The sequence below is a fragment of the Phyllobates terribilis genome, unplaced genomic scaffold (assembly GCF_046119375.1).
Source record: "Phyllobates terribilis strain yellow unplaced genomic scaffold, ASM4611937v1 Scaffold_411__1_contigs__length_1673714, whole genome shotgun sequence".
Classification (NCBI taxonomy): domain Eukaryota; kingdom Metazoa; phylum Chordata; class Amphibia; order Anura; family Dendrobatidae; genus Phyllobates; species Phyllobates terribilis.
Genome location: NW_027363171.1, coordinates 1,099,474 through 1,119,198, shown reverse-complemented (window position 1 = coordinate 1,119,198; position 19,725 = coordinate 1,099,474). Strand labels below are relative to the sequence as shown.

The 19,725-nt window shown below is 45.5% G+C and overlaps 1 protein-coding gene across 1 annotated transcript in view; it reads left to right on the top strand.

The window, feature by feature from the left end:
• Positions 1–2,790, top strand: part of LOC141225673 (uncharacterized) — a 36,067-nt gene extending 33,277 nt beyond the window's left edge. Inside the window, exon 8 of the mRNA XM_073667079.1 lies at positions 1,023–2,790. Within this exon, the coding sequence (XP_073523180.1) occupies positions 1,023–2,632 (1,610 nt within the window). The 3' untranslated portion in view covers positions 2,633–2,790. The remainder of the gene's footprint in view (positions 1–1,022) is intronic.
• The last annotated feature ends 16,935 nt before the right edge of the window (positions 2,791–19,725 follow it).

Sequence of the window (19,725 nt, the reverse complement as noted above, 5' to 3'; positions counted from 1 at the left end):
TAAAGCCAGCTAATTATTTACAAGAGTCCCCCTGCTATACCAACTATGTAAATTGATTAAATGCACAAACAATTAGACCTGAGCCCTGAGGAATAATATCATCCCTTATCCTTGACCTGTGGATGTGTACTTTAAAGGACAATTGTAACTATTTAAGGGACATATGCCTCTGTAGCAGTCAGAATTGAAAGAGAGAATCAAAGATCAGAAAGATTTCAGGACATCAGCTTGGTAGCATGGTTCCATCCAGAGAGGCACAGATTTGGATTCTACATGATTCCGGCCTAAGAGTACATGGCCCTGACTGGAAGGATATGGATCTGCTCCATTCACCATCAGAGAACCCATGGATACATTTGGGGAGACCAGGTTGGGACGATGAGATTGCCTGGCCCCATGGACATGTTGTTTGGGGTTGCCAGGTGGGACCCTCCGGTCACCTGAAACCCATGGAGACATTCGGAGAAGCCAGATTGGGACCCACTGGTCATCTGACCCCATGAAACTCTCGGAGACCAGGCTGGGACCCTCGCGTCTCCTGGCCTTGTACCTTGATGGACAGTCAGCTTCCAAAGCTTGACGCTACCTCCTTTCTGTGGGGGGCTGCCAAAAGTGGGGCCACTGGTTGAGGTAGTTGGCCCTTGAAGTCCCAAAGTCACAGCTGTTCTATCCCAGGCGGGCCAGAGGAAGGGTGAAACTGTGTAATTTTGCACTAACTTGGGTATTTGCTGGGACTGCCCTATGTGTTTATTGTCTGGTGGTTCAATAAAGTATTGCCACACTATTTTACCCTGTGTTGTCTGAGTAGTATTATGCCCATGGAAGACCGCGGGTCTTCCATGGAAGACCGCGGGTCTTCACAGTTTCTTATTAGACTATGAACTGTCATTGTCTTGGTGAATAATTCCATATTTTTACATAACTTGCTATTTTTATGGAGAGTTTAAGTAGAAATGTTCAAAAATATAAAATTCAAGGATATTTTTTGTTCAAAAATAATAATTTTGTTTTATTCTTGACAGATGACTGTACCAGGAGATCAGAGGGACAGCTGGTATCTCCAATTTTTAAATCAGATGTTCTTGAGATCCCACAGGATACAATTGAAGTGCATGCCATTACTCCAGATATACCATCATCCCTTCACAGCAAAGAGCTGTCATCATCTGATCTTTTGAAATGGATCCTGACTTCTGATTCATTACCAACTACTAAGGAAAATCTAAGTCACAAAATAAGCATTAAAAAACAAATTGCTCCTAAAGCAAAGATGCAATTTTCACGTTCAGAATATGAGAATAGTTTTCCTCTTGAAAAGTGGTTTCTTAAATATCAAAAAATTCATAAAACGGAAAATGGATTTTCTTGCTCCAAGTGTGAGAAATGTTTTAGCCAGAAATCAAATCTTGTTAGGCATGAGAGAATTCACGCAAGAGAGAAGCCTTTTTCATGTTCAGAATGTGGGCAATGTTTTAGCCATGAATCAGATTTTGTTTTCCACCAGAGAACTCACACAACGGAAAAGCCTTTTTCCTGTTCAGAATGTGGAAAATGTTTTGTGAAGAAATCATCTCTTTATAGTCACCAAAAAATTCACACAGGAGAGAAGCCTTTTTTCTGTGCAGAATGTGGGAAATGTTTCAACCGGAAAAGTAATCTTGTAATACACCAGATAACTCACACAGGAGAAAAGCCTTATTCGTGTTCTGAATGTGGGAAGTGTTTTAACCACAAATCAAATTTTGTTAAGCACCAGGGAACTCACACAGGGCAGAAACCTTTTTCCTGTTTCGAATGTGGGAAATGTTTTAACCACAAATCAAATTTTGTTAAGCACCTGAGAACTCACACAGGGGAGAAGCCTTTTTCCTGTTCAGAATGTGGGAAATGTTTTAGCTATAAATCAGATTTTGTTAAGCACCAGAGAACCCACACAGGGGAAAAGCCTTTTTCCTGTGCAGAATGTGGGAAATGTTTTAATCGGAAAAGTAATCTTGTGATACACCAGATAACTCACACAGGTGAGAAGCCTTATTCATGTTCAGAATGTGGGAAATGTTTTAACAATAGATCATATTTTGTTAAGCACCAGCGAACTGACACAGGGGAGAAGCCTTTTTCCTGTTCAGAATGTGGGAAATGTTTTAACCAGAAATCAAATCTTGTTAAGCATAAGAGAATTCACACAAGGGAGAAGCCTTTTTCATGTTCAGAATGTGGAAAATGTTTTAGCCATAAATCATATTTTGTTAAGCACCAGAGAACTCACACAGGGGAGAAGCCTTTTTCCTGTTCAGAATGTGGTAAAGGTTTTAACGATAAATCAAATTTTGTAACTCACCAGAGAACCCACACAGGGGAGAAGCCTTTTTTCTGTTCAGAATGTGGGAAATGTTTTAACGATAAATCATATTTTGTTAAGCACCAGCGAATTCACACAGGGGATAGCCTTTTTCCTGTTCAGAATGTGGGAAATGTTTTATCCAGAAATCAAACCTTGTTAAGCATAAGAGAATTCACACAAGGGAGAAGCCTTTTTCATGTTCTTAATGTGGGAAATGTTTTATCCATGAATCAGATTTTGTTATGCACCAGAGAACTCAAACAGGGGAGAAGCCTTTTTCCTGTTTAGAATGTGGAAAATGTTTTGTGAAGAAATCATCTCTTTTTAGTCACCAAAAAATTCACACAGAGGAGAAGATTTTTCCTTTTCAGAATGCCTTCATCATGTTCTTAATGTGGGAAATGTTTTTCATGGAAATCAACTCTTAATAAACATCAGAGAAGTCACACAGGGGAGAAGCTCTTTTCATGTTCAAAATGTTGGAATTGTTTCAACTTAAAATTGTATATTAAAGGAGTTGTCCACTACTAGGACAACCCCCTTATCATTCCTCATGTTTGACCTCGTTAAAATAAAAACACTCATAATCACCTTCCGTGTCGGCGCTGTTCTAGTGGTGTTGAGACTCCCATTCCCGGGGCTCATGTGAGGTTGTTACATCTCACGAGCCCTGCTTTCAATCTGCTTCACTGTCGCTGCCTTCGGACATGTTGAACAGCAACAGCAAGCCAGGGCTGCAGATGCTCTCTGACTTCCTCTTAATGTTCGATTTGTTCGAAGGTGGGGACAATAACACCAGCACTGATTGGGCGCAAGGTTCACAACAACCTCACATGAGCCTTGGGAACGCAAATGCTGACACTGCTGGATTGGGAAGTTTGTCTAATTTTGTTTTTATTTTAACAGGATCAAACATGAGGAACGAGAAGGGGTTGTCAAAGTAGTGGACAACCCCTTTAAACATCAAAAATCACACATAGAGACTAGTCATTATCATACCTAGTGTGTGAAAAATTATTTTCTGGAAAATTTGTTTTTTGTTGACCATCAAAAACAAAGAAGGGGAGAGAAACTATATATGTGATTGACAAACTGTTCAAAAACAGATAACAGACAGGTGTATAATTAAATGAGAAAGATATATTACTTTAAAACTGTATTTTTTAAACTATAAGACACTTTAAGCAAGAAAATAATCTTACTAATAAGTGAACGCATCTTTTAGACTGCAGGCAGATTCCTGTGACAGAGGAGAATAATGAGACCGTGTCCTTCCTGATCACTGAAAGAACTGCTCTCTCTCCGCCAGCCCCACACTTTTCTAACTGATTGGTGCAGAGCAGGAGAGGAAGGTACAAGGACCTGCACAGAGGCTGAATGTCCGAAGTGAGCAGCTGAAGAACCTTCTACCCGACTAGCTCACGGACCTTCCAGATCATGTAATGAATCACATGACCTTGAAGAAACTACAAAATGGGGTCATGTACAGTACAGACCAATTGTTTGGACACACCTCATTTAAAGATTTTTCTGTGTTTTCATGACTATGAAAATTGTACATTCATACTGAAGGCATCAAAACTGTGAATTAACACATGTGGAATTATATAGTTAACAAAAAAGTGTGAAACAACTGAAAATATGTCTTATATTCTAAGTTCTTCAAAGTAGCCACCTTTTGCTTTGATGACTGCTTTGCACACTCTTGGCATTCTCTTGATGAGCTTCAAGAGGTAGTCACCGGAATTGGTTTTCACTTCACAGGTGTCCCCTATCAGGTTTAATAAGTGGGATTTCTTGCCTTATAAATGGGGTTGGGACCATCAGTTGTGTTGTGCAGAAGTCTGGTGGATACACAGCTGATAATCCTACTGAATAGACTGTTAGAATTTGTATTATGGCAAGAAAAAAGCAGCTAAGTAAAGAAAAACGAGTGGCCATCATTACTTTAAGAAATAAAGGTCAGTCAGTGCAAAAAATTGGGCAAGCTTTGAAAGTGTCCCCAAGTGCAGTTTCAAAAACCATCAAGCGCTACAAAGAAACTGGCTCACGTGAGGACCGTCCCAGGAAAGGAATACCAAGAGTCACCTGTGCTTCTGATAGGCTGGGTGCCCACGTAGCATTTTTCAAGCGTTTATGCTGCGGAATTTCCGCAGCATAAACGCTTGTGAAACGCTAGGTAATCTGCACCCCATGGTCCCCAAGGGGATTCCGCATGTTCTATGCACATGCTGTGGATTTTTCCGCATCGTTTATGCTGCGTACAAAAATCCGCAGCATGTCATTTAATTTTGCGGAAGCGCAGCGGAACTCCCGCCATTAACTTGCATTGAGATGCATAGAAACCGCGACTGTACATTTGTACAAGCTTCTTCTATGCATCTCTATATGCGGATAGTACCCAGTTCTGAAGGAGAGAAGACTCTCATCCAGACCTGGGTATCATTGTACCTGTAAAAAAAGAATAAAATAACAAATAAAGTTTATACTCACCTTTCCGAAGGCTTCTCTCTGAATGCCGGCATCACTGAAGGACCTTCGGTGACATCACAGTCATGTGACCGCAGGCCCTTCACCGCTCTGTCTCGCGATATGCCGGCATCCAGGAACCAGACAGGAATGAGCGCTGCAGCCACGCCGGCATCGGGGGTGAGTATAGCTTATTTGTTTTAATTTTTACGGTTCACACTGTATAAATCCATGCTGTTTGCATGGATTTATACAGTGTGACCTAGTTGTCAAGCACTTTACAAGTGATGCTATCGTCTGGAAAGCGCTTGTCAATTTGCATGCGGAAACGCATGTGAATCCGCATGTATTCTGCAGGAAAAACGCATGCACAATCTGCATGCATTTTTTCTGCCAGGGAGATGCAGAAATGCTGCAGAAATTTTCTGCTTCATTTCTGCATCGTGGGCACATAGCCTAAGTTTATCCGAGTCACCAGCCTCAGAAATCGAAGGTTAACAGCAGCTCAGATTAGAGACCAGGTCAATGCCACACTGAGTTCTAGCAGCAGACATATCTCTTCAACAACTGTTAAGAGGAGACTTTGTGCAGCAGGCCTTCATGGTAAAATAGCTGCTAGGAAACCACTGCTAAGGACAGGCAACAAACAGAAGAGACTTGTTTGGGCTAAAGAACACAAGGAATGGACATTAGACCAGTGGAAATCTGTGCTTTGATCTGATGAGTCCAAATTTGAGATCTTTGGTTCCAGAACGCAGAAAAGGTGAATGGATGGACTCTACATGCCTGGTTCCCACCGTGAAGCATGGAGGAGGAGGTATGATGGTGTGGGGGTGCTTTGCTGGTAACACTGTTGGGGATTTATTCAAAATTGAAGGCATACCGAACCAGCATGGCTATCACAGCATCTTGCAGCGGCATGCTATTCCATCCGGTTTGGTTTAGTTAGACCATCATTTATTTTTCAACAGGACAATGACCCCAAACACACCTCCAGGCTGTGTAAGGGCTCTTTGACCAAGATGGAGAGTGATGGGGTGCTACGCCAAATGACCTGGCCTCCACAGTCACCAGACCTGAACCCAATCGAGATGATTTGGGGTGAGCTGGACCGCAGAGTGAAGGCAAAAGGGCCAACAAATGCTAAGGATCTCTGGGAACTCCTTCAAGATTATTGGAAGACCATTTCTGGTGACTACCTCTTGAAGCTCATCAAGAGAATGCCAAGAGTGTGCAAAGCAGTCATCAAAGCAAAAGGTGGCTACTTTGAAGAACCTAGAATATAAGACATATTTTCAGTTGTTTCACACTTTTTTGTTAAGTATATAATTCCACATGTGTTAATTCATAGTTTTGATGCCTTCACTGTGAATGTACGATTTTCATAGTCATGAAAATACAGAAAAATCTTTAAATGAAAAGGTGTGTCCAAACTTTTGGTCTGTACTGTATATACAGTGCATGCGTATGAAAATGTGCATATTTAGTAGAGCTGTATATATGTAAGTGTGCATACCGAGGCATGTAAAAGTTTGGTCAAAATTACTGTTATTGAGAACAGTTAAGCAAGTTGAAGATTAAATGATCTTTGAAAGGTCTGAAGTTAAAGATGACACATTTCCTTTGTATTTTAGACAAAAGAAAAAAATGTCATTTTTTAAATTGTAAAAATTACAAAAAGGAAAATGGGGCGATGCAAAAGTTTAAGCATCATTTGAGATTTGTGTGCTTAGATAACTTTGACCAAGGTTTCAGACCTTAATTAGCCTGTTAGAGTTATGTCTTGTTCACCATCATTATTTGTAAAGGCCAGGTGATGCAAATTTCCCAGCTTTATTAAAACCCAGCCTCCTCTAACCTTGTGCCAAAAAAAACAGCAGCCATGGATTCTTCTTAACAGCTTCCTAGCACTCTGAAAATGATACTGTACTACTTGAAAAAGGGGTGTATCTAGGTACTGACCATGCAGGGTGCCCAAAATTTAGCAGCGAAGCATTTTTGCTTTTGTAATTTTTAAAATGTAAAAAATGACAACATATATATTTTTTGCCTAAAATACAAAGGAAATGTGTCATCTTTAATTTTAGCTTTTTTAGAGATCATTTCATCTTCAACTTGATTAACTGTTCTCAATAGCAGTAATTTTGAACAGGGGTGCCCAAACTTTTACATGCTACTGTATGTAGCAGAGTTATGTGTATATGTGAATATACATATGTAGCAGAGATTTTGTATGAAAATGTGTGTATGTAGCAGAGCTGTGTGTATGTAAATGTGCTTATGTAGCAGAGCAGTGTGTATGTAAATGTGCATATGTAGCCGAGCCATGTGTATCTAAATGTGCTGTCGCAAAGCTTAGTGTGAGTGCACTGTCTATGCAGCAGTGTTGTGTGTGTGTGTGTGTGTGTGTATATATATATATGTGCACTGTAAATATTTGTGCTGTAGATGCTATATGTAAACAAAACACAGTGCAGCGAAACACTAACAAAATATTTATTACTTTGCTATTCTACACTAGTGCATTAGAGTCACGAGAGTCATTGGGTGTTCTCATCTGATGGTCTGGATTTATTTAGAGAGATTACACGGGCTGGAGCTCATCCCTCTGAATGCCTGTACTCCTTCCCCATGGGGCAGAACACTACTCAGACAACACAGGGTGAGGGTATCACACTTCGATAAGACTTTATTGGGTCACCAACATTTAACAACATATATTACATAGTAATAGTGCACAAAATAGTGCAAGTGACAGTCTCCTCCTTCGACTGGCTTGCTGTGGATTCGAACCTCTATGACTTCAGGGCTTCTAGTGCCAACTACTACAACCAGCAGCACCCTTCTTTTGGCAGACACCCACAGAGAGGAGGCAATTGCAAGCTTAGGAAACTGACCAAGCACAGTGAGGTATGTGGCTAGGTGACTGAATTGTCCCAAACTGGGTTATCTAAATAAACTCATGGGCTCAGTATTGGCCAGTTTTGTAATCCACCAGCTGGAACCATAGTCCCCAAGATGAAGTCCTGTGGAATCAAACCGGTGACAGGAGTAAGCTCCTATTTATAACCCTCAGATCCAATTTCAGGGCATTGTCTCACAAGATTGGGGGGAGATAGTCGTGACTGTTTCTCTCATTGTTCAATTGTTTAATTAGACTGCCTAATTATCCTCCATATGATGCAAACTAGTACACCGCTGGGGGCTGATGCAATCCATAATCAGCACACATTTCACAAATTTGCATATAAATATGGGCTTTGGACAGTCTCACATGAAACAATTGTGGCTCCAGGCAAAATGTGTATAATCTGCGCTGCTGATCAAGATTCCGGGACGCAGGTGAAATTATTCGTACAGGTTGAAAATCAACACGTTTCAAAGTCATACACAATATCTTCCTCAGGACATAACCTAATAGGTACCATGTATAACTTCATCAGTTTTATATGCGGTCTTTTTGAAAAAAACTCCAAATAGGAGCACATGATATGTCAATTTTATATGTAAGTCCATTAAAACAAGGTCGGTTGAAGTGTTAAAAGACAGAAAAATATTTGATATTAATTGCATTAAAACATAATATTGTATATTTATAAAAAAAAACTGAAAAATGTATTTCATACCATTAATGTAAAAAAAAGAAAAATTATATGAGTGCATTCCTAAATGGGGTGCGAACTGGTGCTCAATTGATTTATTGGAGTATGAATGTGGTTTAACAGTGCTGTATGCCACCAAAGAGTTTGATTGATCAGTATAGAGCTGCAAAATTGGTTCATTATGAAAGGGGAATGATATCCCAATGGTTTATACTTAGTAGTGTTGAGCCACCCCCGTAGTGTTTGGGTTCGGTTCGTCGAACACCCGTGTGTTCGCCGAACTGTTCGTTGAACACCTTCGAACACCGTTAAAACCAATGGCAGGCAAACAAAAACACATAGAAACACATAGAAAACACCTTCAAAGGTGTCCAAAAGCTGACAAACTGCTCAGAAGAAACAACTAACACATGGAAAAGTGACAAGTACATATAGTCATGCGAAAAGAAAAGAGGTGGAGGAGTAAAAGGAGGGGGAGACACAGATATAGGCATGTCATGCCCTTCTAAAATCCAAAAAGTGAGAAGCCGACACGGCCAGTCCGCTCCTGAACCCTGACGGCCAGCCCCCCTCTCCCAATACTGGTGCCTGTCCGCTGGTGGGTCGAGCGAGCCCCCCTGTGGTGGAGGCAGCTCTAAGCTTTTTAATTTAAATTGTCTCTCTAATTTGAATGAATACACTTTAAATCCATTTACAAGGATCTATTGGAGGGCAAGCCTCATGCCAGCAGCCGCGTAATTCCAGCTCCAGTAGCGTCCACTAAAGCTGCTGCAGTTAAAAAGCTTTTATAAGGATCGAGCTCGGCTGTCCACCGCAAGGCATCCTACTGCCAGTCCCAGCCCCTATGCCTTGGGGTGCCTCCTGATGCTCTTCACTGAGTATCCCGTGGTCCCGAAGCATTTCCTTTGAAAAAATTAAGTGTCCAAACTACAGGTGGTGTAGCTTGCTTAACAGCCGGGATAATCCGCTGACTAGCAGACACTGCTACTAGGCACAAAGTATTTCCTGGGCTAGATGCAGTTAAAAATTTGTAATTAGATACTCTCGTTGGATGCTGAGAAAGCATTCCATAGAGTCTCCTGGCACGCCATATATGATTCTTTTAAAAAGCTTGGGGTAGGGGTCTAGGGGACCCTTTTATAGCCAAAATCACGGCCCTGTATCGCAATACGTCACCTAGGCTGAAGATAAATGGAACTGTAGCACCCTGAGGGCTCGGTTGCTACAGAGGTATTGCACCTCACCCAGAGGTGTGATATCTCACTCTCAGGTCAGGATGGAGTGTGAATCAGGACCCGACACCTGCATGCATTACACCACATTGCCGTGGGGCAGGGCGACCAATATGCCCCTGAGATGGGCACGACAGTCCCTGTCCCTGGCTGGAGAGGGGGGAGGGAACACTGAGGAAGGGGAACCCTGTAGTGCAGGAGCAGGGAGGCAGCAGTTCCTGGGTGCATTGAGAAGGGAGTATAAAAGGTGGGCACCATCTTAGTTCAGTGCAGAGAAGTCTGAGCAGAAGTGACAGGGAGCAGGGGCTCTGCATGAGCTCTGCTCTGGAGGCGGGCCTAGTAACAGGCCCAGGCCTGGAAGAGGGAGAAGGAAGGAAGAGGAGCGGAGAAGGCTCCAGGGACGAGGAACGAAGGGATCCCAGGGGTGCGGACGGGCGAGTCGCCACCGCACGCCCGAATCCACCTGCGTGGAGGGGTCAGGCCAAAGGGGGAGACCGGTCCCCGAAACTAGTGGAGGCAGGAAACGACCCTCAGCTAGAAACCGGAGGCTGTGACATTTTATGTGGCGCAGCCCCTCGCTACACCCGCTAGGAAGGCACCACATAGGGTCAGGGAAACTGGCGCCAAGTTTACCAAGAGGAGGCCCGAGGCAGCCGGACAGAAGGGTTGGTAAGAAAAGCCAGACAAAGGACACACAAAGGGGGTCCTGTGAAGTGCTCCAAAGTTATCTGGGAGTTGTCTGAGCCCCTCACCTGGTGAGCACAGTACGACGTGGGCAGCCGTTACCTGCAGACGTGGTCTGGATAATAAGAACTGTGAGTAAAGGCCCTGGACTGCATCACTGACTCCGTGTCGTTACTGCTGCTGCCCTGCACCATCACCCCCATCCTCCGCATACACTGCCCTGAGGCTATACTCCTCCCGTGGGGAGTTATGCTACGCTCTGCTGCAGCCACAACACCAGCCTCAGCGGTCTGCCCTGCAGCGGCGGTTCACTCTGACCGCAATCCACGGGTGGCGTAGTCAGACATTTAAACATCAAAACCACATAAATAGTTCCGCCACTGGTTTGACCGCCCTGAGCCACGGAACCGGGTCGCCGCCACGGAGACTACAACCACCAGCATCCACCAAAAAGGGTCCGGCTCCGGGTGTCCCAAGGCCCAGGGGGTGCATCAGAACATTTTCATCACCTTTCACAATCACCAATGGGACAAGGCAGGGATGTCCTCTGTCCCCTCTCTTATACATCCTAGTGACGGAGCACCTGCTCTCATCAATTCGCCATAACCCCAATATTAGGTGGATTGAGGTGGGAGGCACCGAGTACAAGTGCTCTCTATTTGCTGATGATGTCCTAGTATATATCACTCAATCACATATATCCATCCATGCTGTTATGGCTGAAATAGATCACTTTGTTACATGGTCAAATTTTAAAATCAATGCAGCGAAGTCTGAGGCCCTCGATGTCTCCCTCCCCAAATCCATACAGGATTCCATCCAGTCCAACTTTCCCTTTGCCTGGCCCTCACAGGGTATCAAATACTTAGGAATTCCTATTCATAGAGACCTCTCCCATCTATGTTATCTTAATTTTGGGCCCTTTATTGAACAACTCCATACAGACCACGGTTGGCAAGTTAGAACTGTAAGATTCACTACGTGAACCACTGGTGTTTTGTGGAAAAGCACATGTACACTGTGTTCCAAATTATTATGCAAAAAGTGTTTAGGAGTGATAAGGGAAGAATTTGTTTGTTTGTCAGTTAAACTCATTGATGGTGATGTGTGTCAGGGCTCTTTATATCACTGTAAGCAATTGCAGACACCTGTGCTAATTAGTTTGGCAGGTGTGTCCAATGAAAGGCAAGACTACTTAAGAAGGCTGTCTCACATTATTAAGCAGCCTACATTTTCTGCCAAAATGGGAAAGAAAAAGGATGTGTCGGCTGCTGAGAAGCAACAAATTGTGGAGTGTTTAGGTCAAGGCATGACTACAATCAACATTGTGCGATGATCAGGATGAAGTGTCTTGGCAATCAAGAAGTATGTAGCTGATTCACAGTACACACGTGTGCGTGCTGATAAGGGCAAATTGAGGACTCTTTCCTACAGGCAATTACGTCAGGTTAAAAGAGCAGCGGCAAAAAAGCCTTGTCATAGCAGCAGACAAGTTTTTGAAGCTGCTGGTGCCTCCAACGTCCCCCGAACAACAAGATGCAGGGTCCTTCAGAGGTTTGCAGCTGTGCATACGCCATCCTGTCGATCTCCTCTATCCACTTCACACAAGCAGAAACGGCTCCAGTGGGCCAAACATTACATGAAGACTGATTTCAAAACTGTTTTGTTCACGGATGAGTGCCGTGCAACGCTCGATGGTCCAGATGGATGGAGTGGAGGATGGCTGGTTGATGGACACCCCACGCAAACACGGCTACAGCGCCAACAAGGAGGAGGTGGAGTAATGTTTTGGGCTAGAATCATGGGGAGAGAGATTGTCGGCCCCTTTAGGATCCCTGAAGGGGTAAAGATGAACTCCATAATGTATGTGGAGTTTCTCAAACAGCACTTCCTGCCATGGTTCAAGAAGAAGAACCGTGTATTCCACAGCAAGATCATTTTTATGCATGATAATGCACCGTCTCATGCTGCACATAAAACATCTGCATCTCTGGCTGATATGGGCATAAAAGGGGACAAACTTATGGTGTGACCCCCATGCTCCCCTGACCTCTACCCCATTCAGAACCTCTGGAGCATCATTAAAAGGCGTGTCTATGATGGCGGGAGGCAGTTCACATCTAAGCAACAGCTCTGGGAGGGTATTCTGTCCTCATGCAAAACAATTGAAGCAGAAACCATCCAAAACCTGACAAATTCAATGGACGAGAGAGTTCAGAAGCTCCTTTCGAACAAGGGGTCCTATGTGAAAATGTAACATCACCTAGAATAAAGTTTTGAGTTGAAAACTGTTTGATTTCAGTTTCTAATAACCTCCTAATGATTATAATTTCAAAAATGACCATTTTTTTGGTCTTTATTAAAATGAAAAGGTTGATCGAAAAGTTTGGGGGATCTAAGAGTGTGGCTACCCAGTAGTCAGGATTACTTCGAATTCTGACAATATGAGGGTCATGTTCCAGGTAGTGCAGCAAGAAGGCACTTATGTGTCTTGCGAATCTCGGAGCCCCAAAATTATTTTCCGGGCTAGATGCAGCTAAAAATTATTATTAATTTTAAATCTGGTGGAGCTTAGTATAGATGGCCTAATAGAATCAGTGCTGCACACTGCTACAAAGCCCAAATTATTTTCCAGCCAAGGTACAGATAAACATGATTAGTAGTGTTGAGCGATACCTTCCGATATCGGGAAATATTGGATCGGACCGATACCGAAAAAGTATCAGATATCGCCGATTCCGATACCGGAAACCAATGCAAGTCAATGGGACAGAAATATCGGAATGAAAATAAACCCTTTCTTTCCTTGTAAGTTAATTCTACATGAAGGAAAACAACTAAGAATAATGTAGAATGTATTGGGGGAGGTGGGGGAGACAATAAAGGCATAGAGGTTTAGCCCAATCAAATGGAATAGCAGGAATTAATATTTTTTTTAAGACGTTCTGAGTAGTGTTGAGCATTCCGATACTGAAATATCGGGTATCGGCCGATATTCGCGGTATCGGAATTCCGATACTTAATTCCGATACTTTTGTAATATCGTATACCGGAATCGGAAGTTCCCATAATGTAATGAGCCATTTTCATTTTATTCAGCCAATGAGGATCCTAAGAAGTGTGGGCACATCCTGTTAGGCATGTAGGCATCTTAACTAATGGCATGGCTGTGATTGGCTGCTGAAATGATGTCATGATGCACTATAAAAGCCGCCGCCGCCATTTTGAGCTCACTCTGCTGTGAATTCAGTTAGGGATAGGACGCTGTTGTTCTGAGGGACAGTTTTAGCTACCTATTTGGTCTATTCTGCTTTACCCAAGCTACTTTATAAATCGCTGTGCCTTGCAGTGCTAGTGCACAGTTCTCTGTGCTGTTCACCGCTTTCTGCAAGGTCTCTGTGTGTGAGTGCAGCTCACCCTGTAGTGTGTGCTTCAACCATGTCTGGTTGTAGTGCACTCAGTGTGTGTCACTGCCTCATACATTGTCCTTTTTTGCCAATTCATAATTTTTCCTGATATCTCCTATTAGTGTGGTGGTTCCATCCGTATTCAGCTAAATTGGTTCCAAACACACTATATAGGAGTAGATAGAGAAATTTTTTTGGTCTTGCAGCGCTAGTGCACAGTGCTCTGCATCTGTACTGTTCACCGCTGTCTGCAAGGTCTGGTGTGTGAGTGCAGCTCACCCTGCAGTGTGTGCTTCAACCACGTCTGGTTGTAGTGCACTCAGTGTGTGTCACTGCCTCATACATTGTCCTTTTTTGCCAATTCATAATTTTTCCTGATTTCTCCTATTAGTGTGGTGGTTCCATCCGTATTCAGCTAAATTGGTTCCAAACACACTATATAGGAGTAGTTAGAGGAGCCTTTCTGCAGCATTGGGCCCTGCAGCCCCAGCCAGATTAGTATTAGCCTATTTTTTGTAGCCTCATCTATTGCATTGTAGGTTACCTTCCTACATTGTAATAGCTACAAAAAGTTTGTGATACTATCGTTATTACATCTTTAGGCACATCCAGTGTCTTTTTGTGACAAAAAAAACCTAAATAAAGTTCACCAAACACTCCACTTTACAGTTGTGTAGGCCATATTAGCTCATATTAAAGTCTAGTCCACACTTTATAAAATTAGTGTTTCTTATACCTGTTAGCAGCTGTTCAGGAATAAGCACACTAAGCCCTTAGTACTTTTCTGCCTATCTTTATCAGTCTACCAAGATGAAGAAGGCAGGGAGTAAGGCATGTGGTCGTGGGCGTGGGCGTGGAGTTTCTGCAGGGAGAGGACGTGAGGATTCTGTGCCTGCAGGGAGAGGACGTGGGGATTCTGTGCCTGCTGCGGGCACCAGTGACTCAGCATCCCCCAGTTTTACCAGGGAACAGTCCTTTATGCGCAGCTTTGTAGGAGCTAGCTGTACCCCACTGCTGCGTGAGGACCAAATTGAAGCCGTTGTCGGATGGATGGCAGCTAACGCATCGACTTCAATTAGTTCCAGATCCTCTCAGGTCCTGAGCACTGAAGAGCACCCATCTGTCTCTTCACCACCTGCCAAATTGCCCAGGCAGTCAGAGAGCCCTGGACAGGAGCCATCTCTACTTCTGTTCTCTGAATCTCTTGGCTTGGAAAGAGGGGGCCAGCCAAGCAGAATTCGAGAATTTGAAGAAGAGGTAGTATGCAGTGATGCGCAACCGTTTTGTCTTTCTGAATCTGAAGAGGCGGGTGGGCCAGTGCCTATGGTCAGCAGCACACCTCAGTACGCATCTGATGATGAGACTCAGGTGTCACTTTCTGGTGCGTACTGTGCTGTCGAGACTACCCAGGAGAAGCAGTTGTTTGAAGAGGGTGGTGTAGATGATGAGGTCCTTGACCCATCATGGCGTGAGGGACAGGAAGGTGGTGGGAGCAGCTCTGAGGAAAAGATTCCCCGAACGGCCCAAAAAGGAGGGAGAGGGAAGGGGCAGACTTGGTTGCCTGTAGCCTCCACTTCGGCACCCATTAGGAGCATGGCTCTTCCAAAATCCAAAGCGGGCGCTCCCAAGACTTGCACTGCCTGGTCCTTTTTTGACACAGTTGCAGATGACATTTGCTTTGTCAAATGCAAGCTGTGTAATCAGAAGGTGAAAAGAGGGAAAAGTGTCAGCAACCTCAATACCACAAATATGTGGAAACATGTGCGGACCAAGCACGTGGTGGAGTTACAAAAACACACTGAAGACCTAGGCCAACCTACAGCACCACCTACCACCTCTTCAGCTCGTGTTGTAGCCTCTTCCTCCAGCTCACACACAGCTGGTTCGGCTTCCTCACAGGATTGCCATGGAAGAATCTCTGGCACTGTTGTACAGAGACACAGTGTAATTCCACCCACAGCACCACTTTCCCAGTCATCCTCACACTCCCAGGCCAGTCTACAGCCATCGTTAGCACAGGCATGGGAGAAAAGGCGCCCATACTCGGCAAACCACCCCCGAGCACAGGCTCTGAATGCTGGCATTGCTAAACTACTGGCCCTTGAAATGCTATCATTCAGGCTGGTGGAGACTGACACATTCCGTAACTTTATGGCATTGGCAGTCCCACAATACAACGTGCCCAGCCGATTTTATTTCAGCAGGCAAGCCGTCCCTGCCCTGCAACATCATGTGGAGGGAAAAATTAAACATGCGCTACAAAACGCCGTCAGTAGCAAGGTCCACCTGACCACCGATGCGTGGACCCGTAAGCATGGACAGGGACGATACCTTTCCCTCACTGCCCATTGGGTAAATGTTGTGGAGCCGGGTACAGATCTTGAGAGTGGCGCTGTACGTGTTCTGCCAACTCCAAGGATTGCAGGAATCCAGTCTGTACACATTGACTCCTCCTCATACTCCAGTTCCTCTGAATCAGCGCTGCAGGAGCCGTCACGGTCTACCTCCACATCGACCCGTGAACGGTTACCTGTTATGGTGACCAATATGAGCACAGCCGTGGCCAAACGTCAACAGGCCGTATTAAAATTAATTTCTTTGGGGAATCGAAGCCACACAGCGCAGGAGCTCTGGAATGCCATCAAGCAGCAGAGCGACGTGTGGTTTGTGCCAGCGAATCTCCAGCCAGGCATGGTAGTGTGTGACAATGGCCGAAATCTGGTGGCAGCTCTGGGCCTAGGCAACCTCACTCACATCCCATGTCTGGCACATGTGCTCAACTTGGTCGTGCAGAGTTTTTTGAGGGACTATCCGGATCTTGATGCACTGCTTCACAAGGTCTGCATAGAGTGCGCTCACTTGCGGCGTTCCAGCAATGCAAGATCACGCATTGCAGCTCTGCAGCGCCGATTACGTCTTCCGGAACATCGCATCATATGTGACCTACCCACCAGGTGGAATTCAACGTTACATATGTTGGAGAGGTTGTGTGAGCAGCAGGCAGCAGTAATGGACTACCAGCTGCAGCAGGCGCAAACAAGTCGCAATGCGCGCCGTTCACACTTCACCACCACTGAGTGGGCCTCTATGAAGGACATTTGCCACGTTTTGCGTGCCTTCAATTATTCCACGCGGATGGCGAGTGCAGATGATGCACTAGTCAGCATGACTATCCCCCTTATCTGCCTGCTTGAAAAAACACTGCAAGCACTAAGGGACGAGGTTTTGGAAGAGGTGGAGGATGAGGAGTCACAAATGCCATCTGCTTCTCTACAGTCTGCGCAACATGGTTCCTCACAAAGGCCTAGGCAGGGGACACTTTGTGAGGAGGATGAGGAGGAGTCAATGGATGAGGAAGACATCTGTCCAGAGGAGGGAGGTACACAATGCTCTAGTAGTCAGTATCTAGAGCGAGGGTGGGGTGATGCAGAGCAGGCAGAGATCACGCCTCAAGCAGCGTTTCTTGGCCAGTTGGCAGTCTGCAGCACATGGTTGATTTCATGCTGCAGTGCCTGAGAAACGACCGCCGCATCGCCCACATTCTCAACACGGCTGATTATTGGGTGTCCACCCTCCTAGATCCTCGCTACCGGGACAACTTACAAAGCCTCATAACACCGTTGAACCGGGAGCGTAAAATGCGGGAGTACCAAGACGCACTGGTGCATTCCATCATGTTCTCCATTCCAACCGAGAGCAGTGCTGCTAGTGCTTTACAAAGCAGCTCAGTGCGTCGAGGCAGTGGAGGAAGCTCTGCACAAAGAGGGAGCAGAAGCAGCGCCTCAGCACAAGGCAAGACCAGTATGGCCGAAATGTGGCAAAGTTTTGTGTCCCCGCCGCCACAAACGTCTACACCATCACAGACGGCTCCAGTCAGCAGGAGGCAACGTTTCCGTCAGATGGTGACAGACTACATGTCTTGCCCTCTTAGTGTACTCCCAGACGGCTCTTCTCCCTTCAAGTTTTGGGTCTGTAAGCTGGATACATGGCCAGAGCTTAGTCAGTATGCATTGGAGGTGCTAGCTTGCCCTGCTGCTAATGTATTATCGGAACGCGTCTTTAGTGCCGCAGGTGGTGTACTAACAGACCGTCGCATGCGACTATCCTCCGATAACGTTGACCGGCTTACTTTTCTCAAAATGAACAAGGCCTGGATCTCTCATGAATTTGCCAGTCCTCTTCCAGAATAAATAATTGGTTGGCAACAGTATCCAGGTCTCCTGTTCTGTTCATGTTTCTACCACCTGAACTGTAATCCCTGAGCTCCAACACCGCCAGTTGGCGCTTGGAAGTGCCGTCTGCACAGTCAACACTTGCTGCCGTGTTATTGGGGTTCAGTAACGTCAGCTGTTCCCCTGCTGTGCGGACGGCAATTTCTCCTGCTCTGTCCACATTCTCACTACTACAGATTTTAAAGTTGCTCCAATTACACCTCTGGCTCCTCTTTTTTCAGTATTATCCCTGAGCTCCAACACCGCCAGTTGGCGCTCGGAAGTGCCGTCTGCACAGTCAACACTTGCTGCCGTGTTATTGGGGTTCAGTAACGTCAGCTGTTCCCCTGCTGTGCGGACGGCAATTTCTCCTGCTCTGTCCATATCCACTGTACTACTGATTTAAAACCTCCTCCAAATACACCTCTGGCTCCTCTGTTTTCAGTATTATCCCTGAGCTCCAACACCGCCAGTTGGCGCTCGGAAGTGCCGTCTGCACAGTCAACACTTGCTGCCATGCTATTGGGGTTCAGTAACGTCAGCTGTTCCCCTGCTGTGCGGACGGCAATTTCTCCTGCTCTGTCCACATTCTCACTACTACAGATTTTAAAGTTGCTCCAATTACACCTCTGGCTCCTCTGTTTTCAGTATTATCCCTGAGCTCCAACACCGCCAGTTGGCGCTCGGAAGTGCCGTCTGCACAGTCAACACTTGCTGCCATGTTATTGGGGTTCAGTAACGTCAGCTGTTCCCCTGCTGTGTGTCCGGCAAATTCTCCTGCTTTGTCCACATCCACTGTACTACTGATTTAAAACTTGCTCCAATTACACCTCTGGCTCCACTCTGTTTTTAGTATTTACCCTGGGTTCCAGCACCGCCAGCTGGTTCTCGGCAGTGCCTTTGGATTAGGTGCCTCCTTCTCGGTATCCAAGTTCCACCAACGTCTGCTGGTCCTTGGTAGTGCTTTCTGGCACAGGTACCTCCTGCTTAGTAACCGAGTTCCAGTACCGTCAGCTGGTCTTCGGCAGTTCCATTGGCTCTTGTACCTTCTGCTACCCATCCGGGTTCCAGTACCGTCAGCTGGTTCTCGGCAGTGACTTTGGCATGGGTACTCCTTCCTGCCCAGCCCTGTTCCAGCACGCCAGCTGTTTCCGGGTAGTGTCAACGTCAATTTGCCTCCAATGCGTCCTGTCGTGTTGCGGTCGGGTTAGCCGACTCTATGGTGCCTGCAGTTTAGGTGACTCCTATGTGGGCTGCGGGATCTGGCAATGAAGGCTGGTTCCATAGTGCCAATAGGACAAGCACCCCCTGTAGGACTGTGGGTTTTGGTAACTGCGACCGGCTCGCGGCCTTGAACTTTTTTTTACATGGGTACCTTCTGCTACCCATCCGGGTTCCAGTACCGTCAGCTGGTTCTCGGCAGTGCCTTTGGATTAGGTGCCTCCTTCTCGGTATCCAAGTTCCACCAACGTCTGCTGGTCCTTGGTAGTGCTTTCTGGCACAGGTACCTCCTGCTTAGTAACCGAGTTCCAGTACCGTCAGCTGGTCTTCGGCAGTTCCATTGGCTCTTGTACCTTCTGCTACCCATCCGGGTTCCAGTACCGTCAGCTGGTCCTCGGTAGTTCCTCAGCTTTCTTGTACCTTCTGCTACATTTCCAAGTTCAAGCTTTTTGAAATGGTTCTTGGTAATCACTCTAGATCTCCCTGACGAGGACCCTGAAGACGAGGACCCTGAAGACCAACCCTAAGAAGACGAGGACCCCGAAGACGACGACC